General features: G+C 35.0%; 1 protein-coding gene across 3 annotated transcripts in view; it reads right to left on the reverse strand.

Moving 5' to 3' along the window:
* Window positions 1-4509: 4509 nt before the first annotated feature.
* The window catches only part of VPS13C (vacuolar protein sorting 13 homolog C), a 174702-nt gene continuing 160806 nt past the window's right edge, over window positions 4510-18405 (reverse strand). The window contains exons 78-83 of one of the 3 annotated variants that reach the window (XM_019947640.3): window positions 16785-16908; window positions 15834-15948; window positions 11638-11726; window positions 8144-8267; window positions 6708-6791; window positions 4510-6396 (exon numbers count right to left, since the gene is read on the reverse strand). In XM_019947640.3, the coding sequence (XP_019803199.2) occupies window positions 6295-6396; window positions 6708-6791; window positions 8144-8267; window positions 11638-11726; window positions 15834-15948; window positions 16785-16908 (638 nt within the window). In that variant the 3' untranslated portion in view covers window positions 4510-6294. Of the gene's footprint in view, window positions 6397-6707; window positions 6792-8143; window positions 8268-11637; window positions 11727-15833; window positions 15949-16784; window positions 16909-18405 lie in introns of those variants that run through there. The other 2 variants (XM_073801104.1, XR_004525195.2) reach the window with 2 other exon arrangements.

Genomic DNA, 18405 nt, shown 5'->3' on the forward strand with positions numbered 1-18405 from the left:
TTTAATGAAAAAGTTAACTCTGTTAATACTCTAATTCATGCCCTCCTCCCCCCCCCCCCACTACTTCTGTAAGTGTGAATCACTGTGAATTGAATGAAGTAAGGAAGATTTGATCAGAAGTATCAAAGTAGGTTAAGAATCTCCAAAAGAGCTCTGCAGGGAAGGGAGATATGTCCTGTTCAGGTGTGCTTCTTAATCTAAACCATCAGTAAGTGCTTGCTTATCTCATTTGCAGCACCATCCTCTGGTGAATCTAAAATGTTATATTTTCCACCCAAATTGCAATCTTTGAACACCTGCTCATGTTACATTATTACTCTTTAATATGACCTACTATGCTTAAAAACATGTAACTTCCTCCAGTGAGCCCCTAGCTAGTTGGGATACAGTATGCATCTTGGGCATTTTTTTCATGCCTCTAACAACAGAATTTTCTAATGGCTTGATTATGGTATAACACCATAATCAAGTATTTGATTCTTCGTTCTGACCACGCATTAGAAATAGAGACAAGTTTTAGGTCCTAGCCAAAATTATTTCTTGATGTTTACACCTCAAAAGCTCTATTTTCTAGTAAACTGTCACAGTAATATCAGATCAGGGGTTCCCTGGTGGCACAGTGGTTAGAATCCACCTGCCAATGCAGGGGACACAGGTTTCAGCCCTGGTCCGGGAAGATCCCACATGCCGCGGAGCAACTAAGCCCGTGCGCCACAACTACTGAGCCTGCGCTCTAGAGCCTGTGAGCCACAACAAGAGAGGCCACTGCAATGAGAAGCCTGCGCACCACAACAAAGAGTAGCCCCCGCTAGCCGCAACTAGAGAAAGCCCACACGCAGCAACGAAGACCCAACACAGCCAAAAAAAAAAAAAAAAAAATTAGATCATACGTAAGAATTCTCTAAAGAAAAAAAAAATTCAGACAAAGGGCCAGTTTAGATTTCAAGTGCTACTATGGGAAGTGCTTGTGTCACTGTTAGACCTAAAACAGAGTAGGCGAAAATACATAGATAAATTTGGGATAAGGGTATAAGGTTCTAAAAGAAATCCAAGAAGCCAACATCAGTCATGTTCATTCAATATTGACACAAGTATCCTCATTTCTAAGAAAGAAGGGGAAGAGGTGGAGATAAGAAAGAGAAGCTGGTAGGTGATGAATCCTAATTTCTGCTTCTATCTCACCATAGGATTTTGGGTAAATTATTTAGTGTCTTGTTTCTGTCCCATCTCTAAGATTAATTTTATATTGATAGTATAATGTAGAGGTTGATATTCTTCTGTAAAGGTTCAGAGAGTAAATATTTTAAGTTTTGCTGGTCATATTGTCTCTGTCACAACTACCCATTTCTGCCATTGTAGTGTGGGAACAGCATTACCAATGCAAATGAATTACCAATGCAACAGCATTACTAATGTGTTCCAATAAAACTTTACTTACAAGAACAGATTATTTGGGGACTTCCCTGGCAGTCCAGTGGTTAAGACTCCATGCTTCCACTCTAGGGGGCACAGGTTCAATTCCTGGTCGAAGAACTAAGATCCCACACGACGCGCAGGGCACGGCCAAAACAAAAAAACAAAAAACAAAAAAAACACCAGATTATTTGGTCCATGGGCTGCAGTGTGCCAGTCACTGGTATAATATCTATTGATACTTAATAAAGAGAATTCAATAATATCCAGAGAGGTGCCATTAAAAAGATAAAATAATGTATAAAGAAGGAAGGCTTAGAAGATGACAAAAGAGGAAAGCAGTTTGTGTGACAGAAAAACTAATATTATAAGGTAAATGTTTTCTACAAAAACAAATAATAAAACCCAAAGACCAAGATCTGAAGTCTTTTTTTGATGAATATTATTTATCATGGAACTTAAACCACAACTGGGGAAATTTAAGCATTATGGTCAATCTCTGGAGAAGTCACTTGGTCATTCTTCCAGATAAAAATACTCCTAAAGAATTAAATCTTCTTTGTAAAGTGCTCACTATTATCTTAGTGGATACTATCAACCTAGAGGATCATATTATGGCCTATTTCATTACCATTCTAATTATTTTCACACTAGAGGTCAATTCTAAAAACTTTTCATCCACCAGATATTTACTTAATTAATACACTAGGGGATAGAAATCATGACTATGTTCTTCTGTCTTTTTTTCTCCAGAGTTGTCATGAATCTTTATGAAGCACCATCATATGGCAACATTTCAGCCTCCTACATGTCGATGCCAATTACTTTGAATGCTTTATCAAAACAATTTGCCAGCATAACTAAAATGAAACATTGATACGATCTGAAGAGGGAAGAAAATCCTGTTGTTCCTCATGGCTTCTCCTACAGTTTATGACATTTCCAAAATTCGGGAAGCAGCTTTAATAAACTGATAATTTTAAGGTTATACAGATTTACAATTTCTTATCTAACTCCTGGGACCAGATGTGTTTCACAATACAGAATTTTTCAAATTTTAGAAAGGCAATACGGTTCATATACCACATAGCTTGTACCCCTCCAGTGAAGTCTGGAGCAGCACCTCATAATCAAATACATTAATTTTGCTACAGCCAAACTCATTTACACAAATAGAATAAAGACCACAAATAGCCTCATGTCCGTTCAGTTCAGATTTTGCTGTCAAATGTTGCTGTCGCAAACTTACAAAAAACCTTTTGGCTTTCAGGGCTTTTTCAATTTTTGAATTTTGTTAGGGACAGAGGGTCTGCAGTATACAAAAACAAAACAAACAAAAAGTTTTTCCGAAGGCTTTTTCAGTGCAAAGAGATGCTCAATGTTGAGTATTTGAATGATACAGCCTTGTAATGGAAGCATAAATTCAAGAACGATAAGCCTAAATTTCTACTATAGGCACAATTACTGAGAAAAATGGGCTCCCTCTGTTCCAGGGAGTCTCAATTTCTTTTCAGAGTCAATACACACATAGCATAGAATCCTCTTTCATCAGTATTAGTCGTCATTCTCACAGGGATTCTCAAACAAAAGGGCTTGTGCCTCAAGGATAGATGATTTTGATATGAGTAATCTCCTATCCCTTAAAAATCTTTGGTTTTCTCCCCAGTAAAAAGATGGTTCTTCTAGCTCTGGCAGTAATTGCAATTCTGTAATTTAACTGCAGAGCTCTTCAAGAGTTTGATTACTTTAAATCCAGAGCATTAACTTTTGGGTCCCAGGTGTACCTTAGAAATATACAGAAACCACTGTGAAAAATACAGATGTCCAGACAACACCACATCAATACATTTAGAGGCCCACAGCGCCAAAAGGGTGATAGTCATCTCCCTTATACATAATTCAAAATAAAAACAATACTAAATCATGAAACACGTGTAAAGAAATCCATCCTAGATCAGATTTTTCTTATGAGTCTTTGAATCTTTGTGCTTTTTTACATTTTGATGCCCCTGTTTTGCTATATTCCTCAGGCTATTCTTCCTAGTGGATAACCCAGTACCGGGAAAGCCTTCAGACTTGTAGTCTGAGTTCCCAGTGGGAGGAGGTGGAGGACGGGAGACAAAAAAACGGAGAGACAGAGACAGATGGGGTGGAAGCCCCCCAAACTGCCGTGCAGTCTAAGAAAGGTTCTGCAAGGCCACTGAGGAGTCTTCAAGCCGAAGTCGGCTGTCAGAGGAGCTCCCTGTCTCCCAGGGGTGGGCCTGCCCAGCATCCTTGCCACCCACAGTCAGCGACTGACAGAAAGCATGGAAGACATGGCAAGTGGGGCCACAAATTCAAAGTGTGGCAGCTGGTCACATCTGTTCTCTGTATTCTCTCAGTATTGAAGATCTGTGCCACTGGTCTCCAGTGTGGTAAAGGGGCTCCACACCCCCAGGAAAAACCTTTTCCTGCCTAGCATCTTTTTTTTTTTTTTTTTAATTAATTTTGGCTGCGTTGGGTCTTCATTGCTGTGTGCAGGCTTTCTCTAGTTGTGCGTGAGCAGGGGGCTACTCTTCACTATGGTGCACAGGCTTCTCATTGTGGTGGCTTCTCTTGTTGCAGAGCACGGGCTCTAGGCACACAGGCTCCATTAGTTGTGGCACGCGGGCTCAGTAGTTGTGGCTCGCGGGCTCTAGAGCGCAGGCTCAGTAGCTGTGGCACACGGGCTTAGTTGCTCTGTGGCATGTGGAATCTTCCTGGACCAGGGATTGAACCAGTGTCCCCTGCATTGGCAGGAGGATTCTTAACCACTGCGCCACCAGGGAAGCCCCTGCCTAGTATCTTTTGAAGCTCTTGGGAACTAAATTCGATATCCTGTGACAAACCATAGTGGAAAAGAATACGAAAAAGAATATATATACATACATACATATATATGTATAACAGAGTCACTCTGATGTACAGCAGAAATTAACACAACATTGTAAATCAACTATACTTCAATAAAAATTTTTTTAAAAAGCTCTCTGTAACTATTAAACTAAGTTCTCACAAAAAGTAAAAGCAAGTATTATTGAGTATGTAACATAAACCCACAAAGTTTTCACACCTGTAAACAACGCACCAAATGTTTTATTTCTCTCATATGCAAGCAGTTGACTCTCAAAGCATTTAAAAAAACACAATAGACATTATTACACTTTGTTAATGAATTACTTCTGTCCCAGGGGATTAAATCAAGTAAAAATGGTACAAATATTTGGAATTTTATTTCTGAGCCAACTGAGATGATGAATTTATGGGTTTCTATAAATTACTTTTTCTTAGTTCAATGTTTTGTACATGCCATCAGTACAATATAATTACTTAAATATTTAGGATATTGTCAATAGCTGTGATTCATATGAAAAATATAATCAGATACCTCAAATTCCTGATTAAGTCAGTTTTAAAAGGCACAAAATATTAGTACACTTGAATAAAGTGCAATTAACAGAAATTCTGCTCAAAGCTAGAAGTTTTGAATGTAATACTTTCCTTGACAGAAAAAAAAAGTGATGGTGAAAAAGGCAAAGACCACCATAACATATCAAATATTTAGGGCATTAGTTATTATACCCTTTGTTTTGGAGTCTACTGTAAATTTATAACTAGGAAAATTTTTTAAAGTTGTAAGGGCAGTCTTAAAAAACAAGAATAAGGATAGTAGAAACATTACCACACATATCAGCAAAAACAGAGCAAACCAAGTTTGTGCACAACTTCATTTCATCATTAATTCAGTGATTTGAAGTAAATGCCATGTTAAAAACCATGAGCAAATTTAAAGATTCATCCAAGGAAATTAAGTACTTTTGAGCATTTTTTAAAAAGCTTTAATAGGCAGTGCATCTCTGACCAGCACAAATGGGATGCAGAAAGAACAAAAATGAGAGTGTATGGAGCTGATTCTTACAGGCCTGCTCACTCAAAGGATACTACCAATGATTTTCCTCAGTGTTGTTAGATGCCTTACTTTATTTATATATAAAGCAGCTAGAGCTCTTTCATTATTCCTACTAAGTATTTAAAATACATTTCTACATATGCATTAAAATTAAGTGTTAATTATGATGCCCTTAAAAATCTTTCAACTTATAAAATACAAGTTCTAGAAATATAAAAATATTCATTTTTTTCATGTTTCTGACTCTTGAAAAACTTAAAGTGCAATATTTTCATGCATCAGCACATTGATCATGCCATATAAGTTCATCTCGAAACAGCATGTAAATAATTTCCAAAACTTCCAGAGAACAGAGTATAGATATTTTAAGGTTTGATTTTCCATTTGTCTTTATATTACAGTGCAAGGAGGAAAAATAAGCGCCAAATCAAAACGTGTTTTTATTAGGAGAAAATAATGCTTTCATGAAAAGAAAATAGGAAACATGTCATGTCTCCCTTTAGTGGTTTTTCTTAAGTCAATCACCTGGTTTACCAAAAATGTTGTATCAGTTCAATTATTGAACAAAATATACAACATTTGTTCAAAGACTTGTCCATAAAAGCTCTCACAGAACACTAGTCATTCTAAGCTCCTTTCTTATTTTTCAGTATGGACTTTAATTAAAAACAAGCTATTACCCTTTGTTTCACAATTTTAATGGAAATTTCACTCTGAGTTTAAAGTGATATTTCTTTAAGGGTCTGACCCATCCAGGTGGCAGTGTAGAAGTGGACTACTATCATACACACAGCTACAAAATTAGAGCCAAAACTAAGGGGGAAAAATGGAAAATCCAAAACTAACTACTCTAGAAAAAAACTCCAAAACTAAAGGCTTCCTTGAAGAAGAGTGGTTTACAGACAAGACTGTGATTGGTTTTTCTCCCAGCTGCAGCCCCCTGGGATCTGTGATTAAGATGGTATTTGGGGCCTGAGAAGTTTCAGTGATGATTGCTTCATCAATTTTTGCTGTTGTCTCATTGACCATGCATCCTCAATGGCACGACATGCTCTCTGGAAAACAAAATATTTACCATGAATGGTAAAGACAAGTACAGGCTCACATGGTGGAGGAGAAAGGGACAAAACCAAGGGTATGAGCTCTCCACACAGGTCCAAAGACAAGAATACACAGTTAATACATGTCATGCTAAGACCCTTCTGCCCTGTTAAGCCCACAACATATTATTTTAAGCATATATACCCATCCAAAGCTATAACTAGTAGATCTTTTGGGAAAAGTAATAAGTATTGTTAATTATAACATTTTATTTCAACTTGCAGTGAAAACACTGAGAGGGCATTCTTTAATATAAATCGTTTACCTCTGCTGTGGTGGTATCCTGCAGGTAAATTTTCTGGACACAGCCTTGATTGGCACTGTCTCTTTTTTGGAACAGACCTTGTTTCTGTTTCAAAACAAACAATGACAGGAAAGAAATTATTATGGGGAAGAAAAAAAATCATAACCTTTAACTGAGTGTTTAAATGTCAACTCTATTTTATAATCACTAGACTAACCAAATACACATATTCGGTATGATAAGAAATAAATCATTTTGGTACAAGGATAGTGGTTCCATATGTGAGTTGTTAGAATTTATGAAATTGGATGAGTATATATCTATCTGCATAAAATGATGGCTTTCTGCAGGCAATGATAAATAGCCTACAGAAATACCACTTGGTAACTCATCACATCTGACAAATCAAAAAACCCTTCCTTCATTTTCTTGGCCGATAGATAAAATTCTTATATAATGTAAAACACACTGAGTCAATTCTCACCACTGATGTGAAAGAAAAGTGATAACTGAGGAAACTGTAATATACATGCATAGTGACACAATCTTTCCTAGTCTAAAAACTATGTTTCATATACCAAGGCATTTCAATTTTGAAACTCTACAATGAGGTAAGGCTGAAATACAAAATGGAATGGTTTCATGGTAGTTTCTTTTACTTGTAAAGTTGTATGAAAAGAAAGTAAATTAAAGGATAATATTACTTATATCTCTAACTACTGAATTTTATGATAAACATTTTTCAGATAGTTTCAGGAATAGAGATATTGTTTAGGAAATATCCTAAACAATAAAAAATTATTGTTTAGGAAAAAATATAGAAATTACCATCTTTGGAATAGTAATTTCTAGTTTTTTTTAAAGGGGTGAAAATAAGTTTATATCATATATAATAAAAATTATACATTTCAAAGTAAAGTGAGTCTACGAACCAAGCAAAAGATGGGGCATCATTTTTGGTAATTACTTGCTATATAATTAAAAAGTTTTTCCATAGAAAATGTAGAGGAAAGACATGAAAGCATTATTACATAATTAAAATGCATTAGCCTTCTATAAATGTCAGATATTATTAAATGTGAGTGTTTTAGACATAATATTTATAATAATCTCCTAAAAGCCTAAAATGGGGAATCTTTCCAGAAGTATTTAAGATTATAGCAAAATAGTATCCATATGAAGTTAAAAAAAAACCCTTCTACTCAATAATGCTTTATTCTACCAAAAAGTAACCTAATTCTTTCAGTGAACAAATTTAATATTTCACTCAATGCAATCAAGGACTGTCAGAAACTAAAGTACAGAACACAAATACAGCTTTCCTTACTTTTCAGCATATAATAATAATAATACTTCAAACATTTTATTCAGTTAACTATAAAACAGAGTCAGAAAGCACTGGTTTCCATTCATTTAACAAACTCCTGGTTCTAAAGGTGTAATTCATGTTTTCTTACCTCAACTGAAATTTTGAGTAGATTTCCATCAACAATAGGAGACTGTACAAAATCTTCAAATGGATATTGCCAATCTACAGACACATGGCCTAGGATTTCAACTTCCTTTATACACAACACTCGTCTATTTTGCAAAAGGAAACAAAAACACATAGGTAGTGATAAAGACAGTTAATTACTCTAATATTTCACTCTGCTGGACAGTATTACTTGCTCAGTAAGCATTATAACCTGGCACACTAAAAAATGTATGCTCCACATTAAAAAAAAAAAAGGGTAACTGTCAAATAAAGAGCAAACATGGCACAAGTAACAAAGCAGACCTTCAAAAATTCCCCTTCTGCCAATCTTGCAAAATTCAGAAAAGTGTCTTTTTTTAATTTTTTTTAACTGAACAGAAAACTGAAATCATGCTCTTTAAAACACATAAGGAACAGACTATACTCTCATCTGGGAAGCAATAAAGGCAGAAGCCCCTGAAATGTTTTACTTGGAAAATTATTAATTGCTTTTTACTGTCAATCACATATGCCTTTTAATCAAGAAAGAAATGTCACAAACCTCAAATGTCAGCAAAGATTCACGTTAGGCCTACTAATAAATATCAGGTTTGAACACTTTAATACTGATGTACTATATCACAGAGTGAGTATCCCATTTTACTCAAAAGCAATTAAAAAAAAATTCACAGAATCCTTAAAGGGCATCCACATTGATTTCCCAGTGTGTGATTCAGATTTGTTACTCATGTAACTATACTTGATTCTAAAGTTTCTATTACAGAAAGCAAAACTAGGAAAGTAGAACTGTTCATTCTACAAATGTGTATGGTGCTGGAGAAACAAAGAAGACAAGGTTTCCGCTTGAGAGGTACCCATAGGCTATAAGGGGAAATAAACCTGCAAATAAATGCTACAGCACAGTTAGATAAGAACAATAGCAGAGTGTGTAGGAAATTCCTTTGGCACACGGGAGAGAGGGACTGACTGTGGTGACAAAGTAGGTAGTGTTAAGAGCTGATTCTTGAAAGGAAGAAGTTCTCTAGGTAGGAAAGGGAAATTATACTCTAGACAAAGGAAACAGTGCATTAACGTATATAGGAGTACAAAACAGGGAAGATCTGGGACTTCCTTGGTGGCACAGTGGTTAAGAATCCGCCTGCCAATGCAGGGGACATGGGTTTGAGTCCTGGTCTGGGAAGATCCCACATGCCGTGGAGCATCTAAGCCCATGCACCACAACTACTGAGCCTGCGCTCCAGAGTGCGTGAGCCACAACTACTGAACCTGCGTGCTTAGAGTCCGTGCTCCACAACAAGAGAAGCCACCGCAATGAGAAGCCCACGCACCACAATGAAAAGTAGCCCCTGCTCGCCACAAGTAGAGAAAGCCTGCGTGCAGCAACGAAGACCCAATGCAGCCAAAAACAAATAAATAAAATTAATTAATTTAAAAAATGTTTAAAATATATTTCTTAAAAAAAAAAGGGAAGATTTATCTGAGGAATGTGGAGGTCTGTAGCTGGACTACTGGATATATACAGAGGTGAGAAAATTAGCTTAGAGCCAGATCTTGAAGGATTTTTGTTTTTTGGTTTTTTCTGCAGGGGTCGGGGGGTGGGGGAGGCTTTCAAGAAATTTTGACTTTGGCTGTGAGAGGAAGAGCTAGATTCTAGATGTTTATAAGGTAGAGTTGAATGAACTTGGTGACCAATGGGGTGAGGACTGATACAGACCCCTGGCACTGTATTTTTCAGCACAGGTGCTACTGAAATTGCGGGACTGTGTTGTGCACTGTAGGAAGTACAGCAACCCTGGCCCCAGGCTACTAAGCGCCTGCAGGGCCTCTAATCATTGCAACAACTTCCAACACCCCTACACATTCCAAACAGTCTCTAGGAAGTGGACTCCACCCCCCACCTCCTGCCTAGTAGAGAATCAGATGATGGAGCTGAGTTAAAGATAGCTATTACAAATCACTGCATCAAACACAATTCACCATTCTGATTGTCTTAAAACTCTACTCTTGACCATCGTACTCTTGAACAATATTATTGTTCTCCTGCCACCATGCCACCTTCAATCTCCTTCACTTTCTTCCTCCTGCACCATGTTTGCCAGAGTGCAAATCTTGGTCTTCTTCTGTTTAACATATTCTCTCAGGATGGTTTCTTAGATCTCAACTCCAGATCTTTACCCAAACTCCAATTATCTGTATACCTATTCCAGGTATAACCTGCATCTATATGTCTCCCTGACTACTGAGGCACCTCTACTTTGATATCTCAAAGCTATGTCAAACTCATTAAGCTCAAAACAGAAACAAAATCATCATCGTTTCCCTCAAATTACTGTAAATGGTACTCAGGCCAAAACAGCAAAGTCATCTTGTATTCCCTTCTCTTCCATATTCAGTCACCCAACCCTGGTCTCTTAAGGCTACCCACTCATATCTAAGGGAGACTGTCATTGCATTGGTCAGGAATATTATTTTTCTAATTGCCTCCTGAAAAGCTCTATAAGGGATTAGATTTCAAATTACTATGATTTTTCAATTTATCTGAAGAAAAAACAGATGTATAATGTACACATTAATATTCCTACCAAATGCCTGAATCAAACAAGCACTAAAGTATTACATATTACCAAAAAAAAAAAGAAAACAAAAAACCCCCCACTGATTTCCACTGCTTAGTGCTGAATTACATAAAAAGCATAAAAACTACTTTTTAGATTGTTTTGTGAATATTTTACTTCTTAATTAATGGGCAAATCAGAAGACTAGTTAACTCTCTCTTAGAAACAGCTTGTAGGTTTAAGCCTGAACCCTAATGCTTTCCTTTCTCTCCTTGCCACCTAAATATATTTAAATGCAATAGTAAGGAATCTAATGCAGATGTTACCTACTGTAAGTGCTTTGCTTTAGTCCTACAAAATACATAAATTAGAATGTTTTGAAAATTATTAATCTATAATTAGAATAAGTGATGTAAGGTAAATCTCAGGAAAATAAACTTAGTAGTTTACTCCAAGTTCTTTTATTGGGAAAAATTATCTACCACTCCCAAAATACTTAGAAAAAACTGGAACACAAAGAAATAATACCAGCCTTTTAAAAGGTATGCTAATCATCCAAAATAAAACCTCGTGAGAAAAAGTGATTCATGAGTTCACCCTCCATAACGGGATTTATAATTCACATATAAAGGCATCACTGGTGCACTTATAAAGTCTATTCTAGACTCCGTCTCTCAGAAGTTGTATAACTTGATTAAGCCCCTAAACCATGCTAAGTCTCAGTTTCAGCATCTCCAAAATGAGAGGGTCAGAGTCGATGACCTCAAAGGACCTATCCAGATCTGTATTTCTGTGATTCTATGACAATGAACATTTTGCAGTTGAAGCATAGTTATCTAAATCCTCTGCCATTTTAATCTCCAAAATTCTTATCATCTATATAGTCAGCATTTTAAAAAACGTCACTTGAAGTCAATACCTATTTGTAACCATAAGGTTTGTCCTCTTCCTTCCCAGAATAACACAGTGGTATTGGTAAGTCTCTCCTTCTAACTTTTTGATATGATTCTGAAAAGAAAAGTAGACTCAAGATTTGGGTTGTACATGCATCCAAATAGTATTTCCAATACTCTATATTAGCTAATCATAATAACAGTACCAGTTAGGAAAAAATTGTTAAAACCAAAAGCACAATTCTATAGATTGGCACGTGAAGCTAGAAAAATATTCATAGTATAAATTAACTTTCACTGTGCCTTAAAAGACAAATAAGTATTAAACACTAAGTGATCTTCTAATAAAATACATCTTGTTGCATAACTCAGAAGCTTTTAAATATTTACCAGAAATAATCAGACATTTTCATTAATATGAACCTATACTAAAACTGGACATTAACATTACAGGGGTCTTTACCCTGGGGTCCACGGAAGGACTTTGGGAGGTCTATGAACTACCATAACAGAATATAAAATTTTGAAAATGTATTTCTGAACTTTTTTCAAAGGACAGTTCATACTTTTCATCAGATTTTTAAAAGGGGTCTGTGATCCTTCTCAAAGGTTAAGAACCACTAATTTACAGAGAGGTAGATATACACATAATAAAATTCCAAGATAACTGATATTTAATATTTTTGAATATTTGGTCTTATACATTAAACATGCATGAGAAGTACAAGCGTGTATTGAATTATATTCCTGGTAGAAAAGAAAATTTAATTACAATCTTAATACAAACATGAAGAATTTCTAAGATTTCAAAGAGCTGGCACAACTTATTACTAAAGACAATTACAAGCATAAAATAATTCAAGTATAAATAGTAGCGCATTAAAATACATTTATTTTTTAACTATCTTCAAAACTATTGTGACTTTAGTCAACACACATTAAAATTAATGAAGTTATTTTTATAATTAATGCTAATGAAATATTATTGACATTATATATAATAATTAAAAATCAGATGAGATAATATATATGAAAATATAAAACATAAACATACCTATAAGATATTAACATTTTATAACCAAGAATACAATATCAATATTATCAAAAGGAGAATATGATCAATAATAATCACAAGCAGAGAAAGCACACTTGATTATTATTTCAAATACATATTGTTTTAAAGATCCTTGGTTCCCAGTCATTCCTTGACAATTACAAAAAGCCATGAACAAGGAAGATGAATCCCCAGAGAATGGGGTCTCAACCTTGGAATGAGTCTCAGAGAGAAGTGGAGTTTAATAGTCACTTGTTTCCCATCTTCCCTGTGTGAATTAGCTAAAATCTTTTAACATTTATACCTTAATTCCTTTAAAGAGAATATGGGAAATGAATATAACAATTTAGTGCTTTTACTTTCAGCTTTGAAATTTAAATGTTAAAATATTTAGATTTGAGATGAAATGTACAAGAAATACTACCCACTTTCCATCTTGTATGCATTTTCATTAGTTATCAGGCTTTGCACTTTAAAAAAACTGAAGCTTTTAAAGTATATTTATCACCATAATACATTATAGAAACTTGGTTTCCAGCACTTCTAAAACCCACTGCACTCTGAGATTCAGTCTTTGTGGCAGATTAGTTTATAAAATATTTACTCTCCCTTCCCAAAATGCAACTTGAAGAATTTACAATATTTAGCAAAACCATTCAATTTTTTCAAGTAAATTCTAAGGAAATAATATAAGATATGAAAAAGCATTATGTTTAATGATGTTTATCACAGCATTCTTACTGTTAGTAAAATAACAGAAACAACTTTAATGTCAAGAACTGGGAATGGTCAAATATACGAGGTAAATTTACCTCAACAGACGGTAACGCAAGAATTAAGAATGAAGCATTTCTAAGAACATGGAAAAATATAATTAAAACAAAAAATCAAGGAACACCATTTAAAATATTATATAATCATAACTATGTGAATCAAGATGAATATTAAATAAAAATTGGCTATATATATAAATATATATGTCTGTGTGTAAATATATATGTGTGTGTGTGTGTCATGATAATTATCCTAGGAGAACAGAGGATAAGTAAAAGAGTATATCCTATGAAAACATAGTATATAATTCAGTAACTTTCAAAGCTCAGTATTAAATTAAAGAATACAGAGCAATACTCAGGAGAAAAAGAAAATGGGATAAATCAAAAGATTCCCAAATAAATTATTTAGAATGTACCCACATTACACTAAGCACTAGGAGGACATAATTTACCCTCAAGTGCTCTTTAATATTTACACATTTTGTTATACTAGGTCCCTTAAGGACAGAAGTCTCCTTTCTTCTCTGTATCAAACACAGTCTAGATTATCAAATACTTTGTACCCAACTAACTGATTACAGCAAAGTGGGCAAGGGATGAAACAGCATAAATTTCTTAATTATCCATGCCTACCCTTGCTACCCATGGAAGAAAATTACCAATTCCTGTTCTTAATGTACAATCATTCTATTTCTTCCAGTTCTCATATCTTAACAAAAACTACTAAATCAGATGACTATATTTAGCTAAAATAATAGTTTCTTGAAGCTTTGTGCTTACTGACATGCAGTTGTAAAAAGGGACATCATGAGGAAAAGAATAACATAAAGAGCTAAACAATCAAAAAGTAAACAATAAAGAAAAGAATTTTAACAAGTTATAAGATTTTCCATAAGTCTCATTAAGACTGTAATATATCCAGGAAAACTAAAAATCATTACTTTTACCTAAGAAGGAAGAATAATTATTAGTGATGATTTAAGACAGAATCTTGAATTAGTTACTGCGCTTGATTCTCACAGAAACTGTACATGAGGCAACATTTTTGCCAACCCTCAATTATTCAGGCACAAGAAAAGTCTGTCAGCTATAGTTTTAGGCTAGTCTTTGAAGGTCATTCTTTCTTCTTGAAAGAGTCCTTGTTTTAAATATGAAGGATTCAATTTATTCTTTTGATAACTATAGTTTAAAAAATATATAATCCAACTGAACAGTTGTGTTCAGTTCACATACATAAAGAACACATAATAGACTGAACATAAGAATTGATTTTTTTCCCCAACTTTACCAGAAATGCACATGAATACCGTAAGAAAAGATGAAATTCTCAAAATGATAGTAAAAGTATCCACTTGTGAGTTCAATAAAGTGTTCCTCCAACTAAATGTAAAAGAGAGTTGATTTCCTATGTCCTTTCATCTTTTATATTGACCTCTTATTCCTGTACAGTATTACCAGGAATATCATAATTTTTATCTGTAGTCAAGCCACTACAATAAAAAGTTCAGATAGAGGTGAGAAATGTAAAGAAAACTTCATTTTAATGGACTCTCACTCTAAATAAATCAGGACAGTCAATTAATACCACAGTTTGTTTTGATTTTTAAGGATGAAATCAAGTAGTAGTATAGAAAACATTTACTCCTGTATTTCCAGTTCTTGCTGTGTAGGCAGAAAAAGAAAGAAAATAAAGTTAGAAGCATGCAGAAAGATAAAATATAATCACATACTATAAAAATCAAAGTCTAAGAAAAATGAAGAGTCATTTTATTTTAAAGTCAAAGTAGGAAAATATTACTAATTTTATTTTGGAGGAAAGCTAGTCATGGGAGAATAGCAATTTACATATGTGTGTATTATTTAAATACAGTAAAATTAAAACTAAAATAAAAGCCAAAAAAATCCTTAAAAAAGTTTTTAAGGTTTAAAAAGATTAAATTGTACATAATCTTTTTTTCTCTCCTCCAGTTTCTGTTTACCTGAATAAATCTAGATTTACAATATAGTCTAAATAAATTAATTTGGTTGGGAGAAAAGGAAGCAGTGAAATTCCAATAATTAGCTACAAAGTAGGAGACCAAAGTTAACAATGCAAACTAAAGGAGCTAACATACAAATAGTAATAAAGCCTATGACTTCTTTTAAGATTATCCTTTCTGCACTAAAAAGCTTTGATCCTGTGCAGAAAAAAAATGATGAGTTACTCCCATTTAATACATTATGCTAATATAATAAAACAAATAAATAATCAAATTCTACCCTACCATCATTCCCTGTGTCATCTTTAAAGAAGTTCATGAACCACGAACTTTAGAAACCACCCATGAAATCCTGATCCTAGAAATCTTTAAAATTAAATTTCACTCATGACCATGAAGAATAGAATTTATACCTCAAATAAATCATAGCCCTCAGATTCCTGTCTGTCATAAGGGCGAATGATGCCGTCCTCATGGATCAGGCGAGGGGAACGGAGCCTGGTCACTTCCTCAGTTGATTCTGCCACCCTGTGTAAGGCAGCAGAGTAAGTACATATAAGAAAACATGTGAGAAACTTTCAAAATAATACAAATATATATGTGTTGATTCAACACTGTACTATGTAACACAGTATATCAATATTTGATAAACAGAGTAATTTTAAATAACTTGCCCAAAATAATGTGACAAGTATTAAAACCAAGTAGGTTTAGGGCTTCCCTGGTGGTGCAGTGGTTGAGAATCTGCCTGCCAATGCAGGGGACACGGGTTCGAGCCCTGGTCTGGGAGGATCCCACATGCCACGGAGCACCTAGGCCCATGAGCCACAACTACTGAGCCTGCACGTCTGGAGATTATGCTCCGCAACAAGAGAGGCCGCGATAGTGAGAGGCCCACGCACCGCGATAAAGAGTGGCCCCCGCTTGCCGCAACTAGAGAAAGCCCGCGCACAGAAACGAAGACCCAACACAGCCAAAAATAAATTAATTAAAACAAACAAACAAACAAACAAAAAAAACAAGTAGGTTTGACTCCAAGATCCCCACCTTTTCTTAAAGAAAAGAAAATGTCAAAATAATAAAGGCAGGGAGTAGGCCATCCACTCTTTGTATCTGTGGTGTCTAGCACACTGCCTGGCATATAGTAGGGACCAATAAACACTTGCTGAATAAAAGAGAAACTGGCTAATAAAAAAAATCTCTTCTTACTCCTTTCTGGGGGCACTCTACCTTGTGAACCTGTCAGAGCTTGCAATTAGACTTTAAGGTCCTCACGCACAGGCAGAGTATTTAACCTACTTATGTATTCCTGGCAACAATTAGCACACAGACACATGGCTTGCATACAGTGCGCACTTAATTACCTCTGGATTCCTTGGAAGGTGCTGCTGGCCATATCTATTATTCCACCAGTTGGACGAGCCACCGCACCCACAAGCCCTTTTCCAATTCCTTTAAAGAATCCAGCAGCTCCTTCCTTTTTGGCACCTTCATAAAACCAAAGACAATGAAAGAATAGAGATTTTAAAATAAGCAACTTTGAACTCAACAAAAGCCTAAGTCAAATACTGAACTGTTTTACCCAGGAAGTTCCTAGAATTTGACTTTCTAAAGAAGTTGAATTTAATCCTAACATGTGATACAACAGCAGTTTTCAAAGTGTGTTAAAAATGCAAATTATTAGCCCCCACTCCCAGCCAGTAATCTGTGCTTTAACAAGTCCCCAAGGTAATCCCAAGGCACACTCAAATTTTACAACTACTGATCCAGGAGTCTAGTCAGTACCTATAACTGGAAGATCTAAGAACTGACCAGAAAATATTGTGGGTTTTTTTTTTTTTGGCCAACAATCAGGAGATTTTTCAAGCAGTGAACTTTTTAAAAAAATATAAGAACTTTATTAAAATATAATTCAAATACTATATAATTCACCCATTAAAGTATACAAGTTAAATGTTTTTTATAGTATATTCAGAGTTGTGCAACTATCACCATAATCAATTTTAGAAAATCTGTTATTATCTCAAAAAGAAACCCCATACCTATCAGCAATCATTCCCCATCATTTCCCCCTAAACCCTCTTCTCAATCCTATGCAATTTACCTCCTTCCTCCCCACCCTGCAGACCTAGGCAACCACTAACGTACTTTCTATCTGTATGGACTGGCCTATTCTGGTCATTTCCTACAAATGGAATCATACAATATGTGGTCTTTTGTGACTGACTTTTTTCACTTAGAATCATGCTTTCAAGGTTCACCCATCTTGTACTTATATCAATACTTGATTTCTTTTTATAACTGCATAATAACTTATTTGTAAGGATATACCACATTTTGTTTATCCATGCATTAGATGATGGACATTTGGGTTGCTATTACATTCTGGCTGTTATGAATAATGCTTCTATAAACATTTATGTACAAGTTTTTAAAGCAAACATAGCTTTTTAATTCCCTTGGGTATATACCTAACAGTGGGATTGCTGGGTCACAATTATAAACTCTATGTTTATATTCAGTTGTCCCAGCACCATTTGTTGAAAAGGCTATTTTTCTCTATGGAATTATCTTGGCACCCCTGTCAAAAATCAATCTACCATAAAAGTAAGGATGTATTTCTGGAATCTGAATTCTATTCCATTGATCTATATGTGTACCTGTATGCCAGCACCACCTGTCTTGGCTACTTTAACTTTATAGTAAGTTTTCAAATTGGACAGTGTAAGTCCTCCAACTTCCTTCTTTTCTTCCAGATTGTTTTGGCTATTCGGGGTTCCCCAGAATTCCTATACAAATTTTAGAATCTGCTTGTCAATTTCTGCAGAAAACCTAACTGCGATTTTGATAGGGACTGTACTGAATAAAGTAATGTCCTTTTTTTTAATAGGATAAAAAAAAAGAGTCAATTGCTATTGATGGTCCAAGGGACTCTAGTCTAACTATGGCCCTGTTAAAAATAGCATCCAAAGTCTGAGACATAGT

This window comes from Tursiops truncatus, chromosome 2 (assembly GCF_011762595.2).
Source record: "Tursiops truncatus isolate mTurTru1 chromosome 2, mTurTru1.mat.Y, whole genome shotgun sequence".
Lineage (NCBI taxonomy): Eukaryota > Metazoa > Chordata > Mammalia > Artiodactyla > Delphinidae > Tursiops > Tursiops truncatus.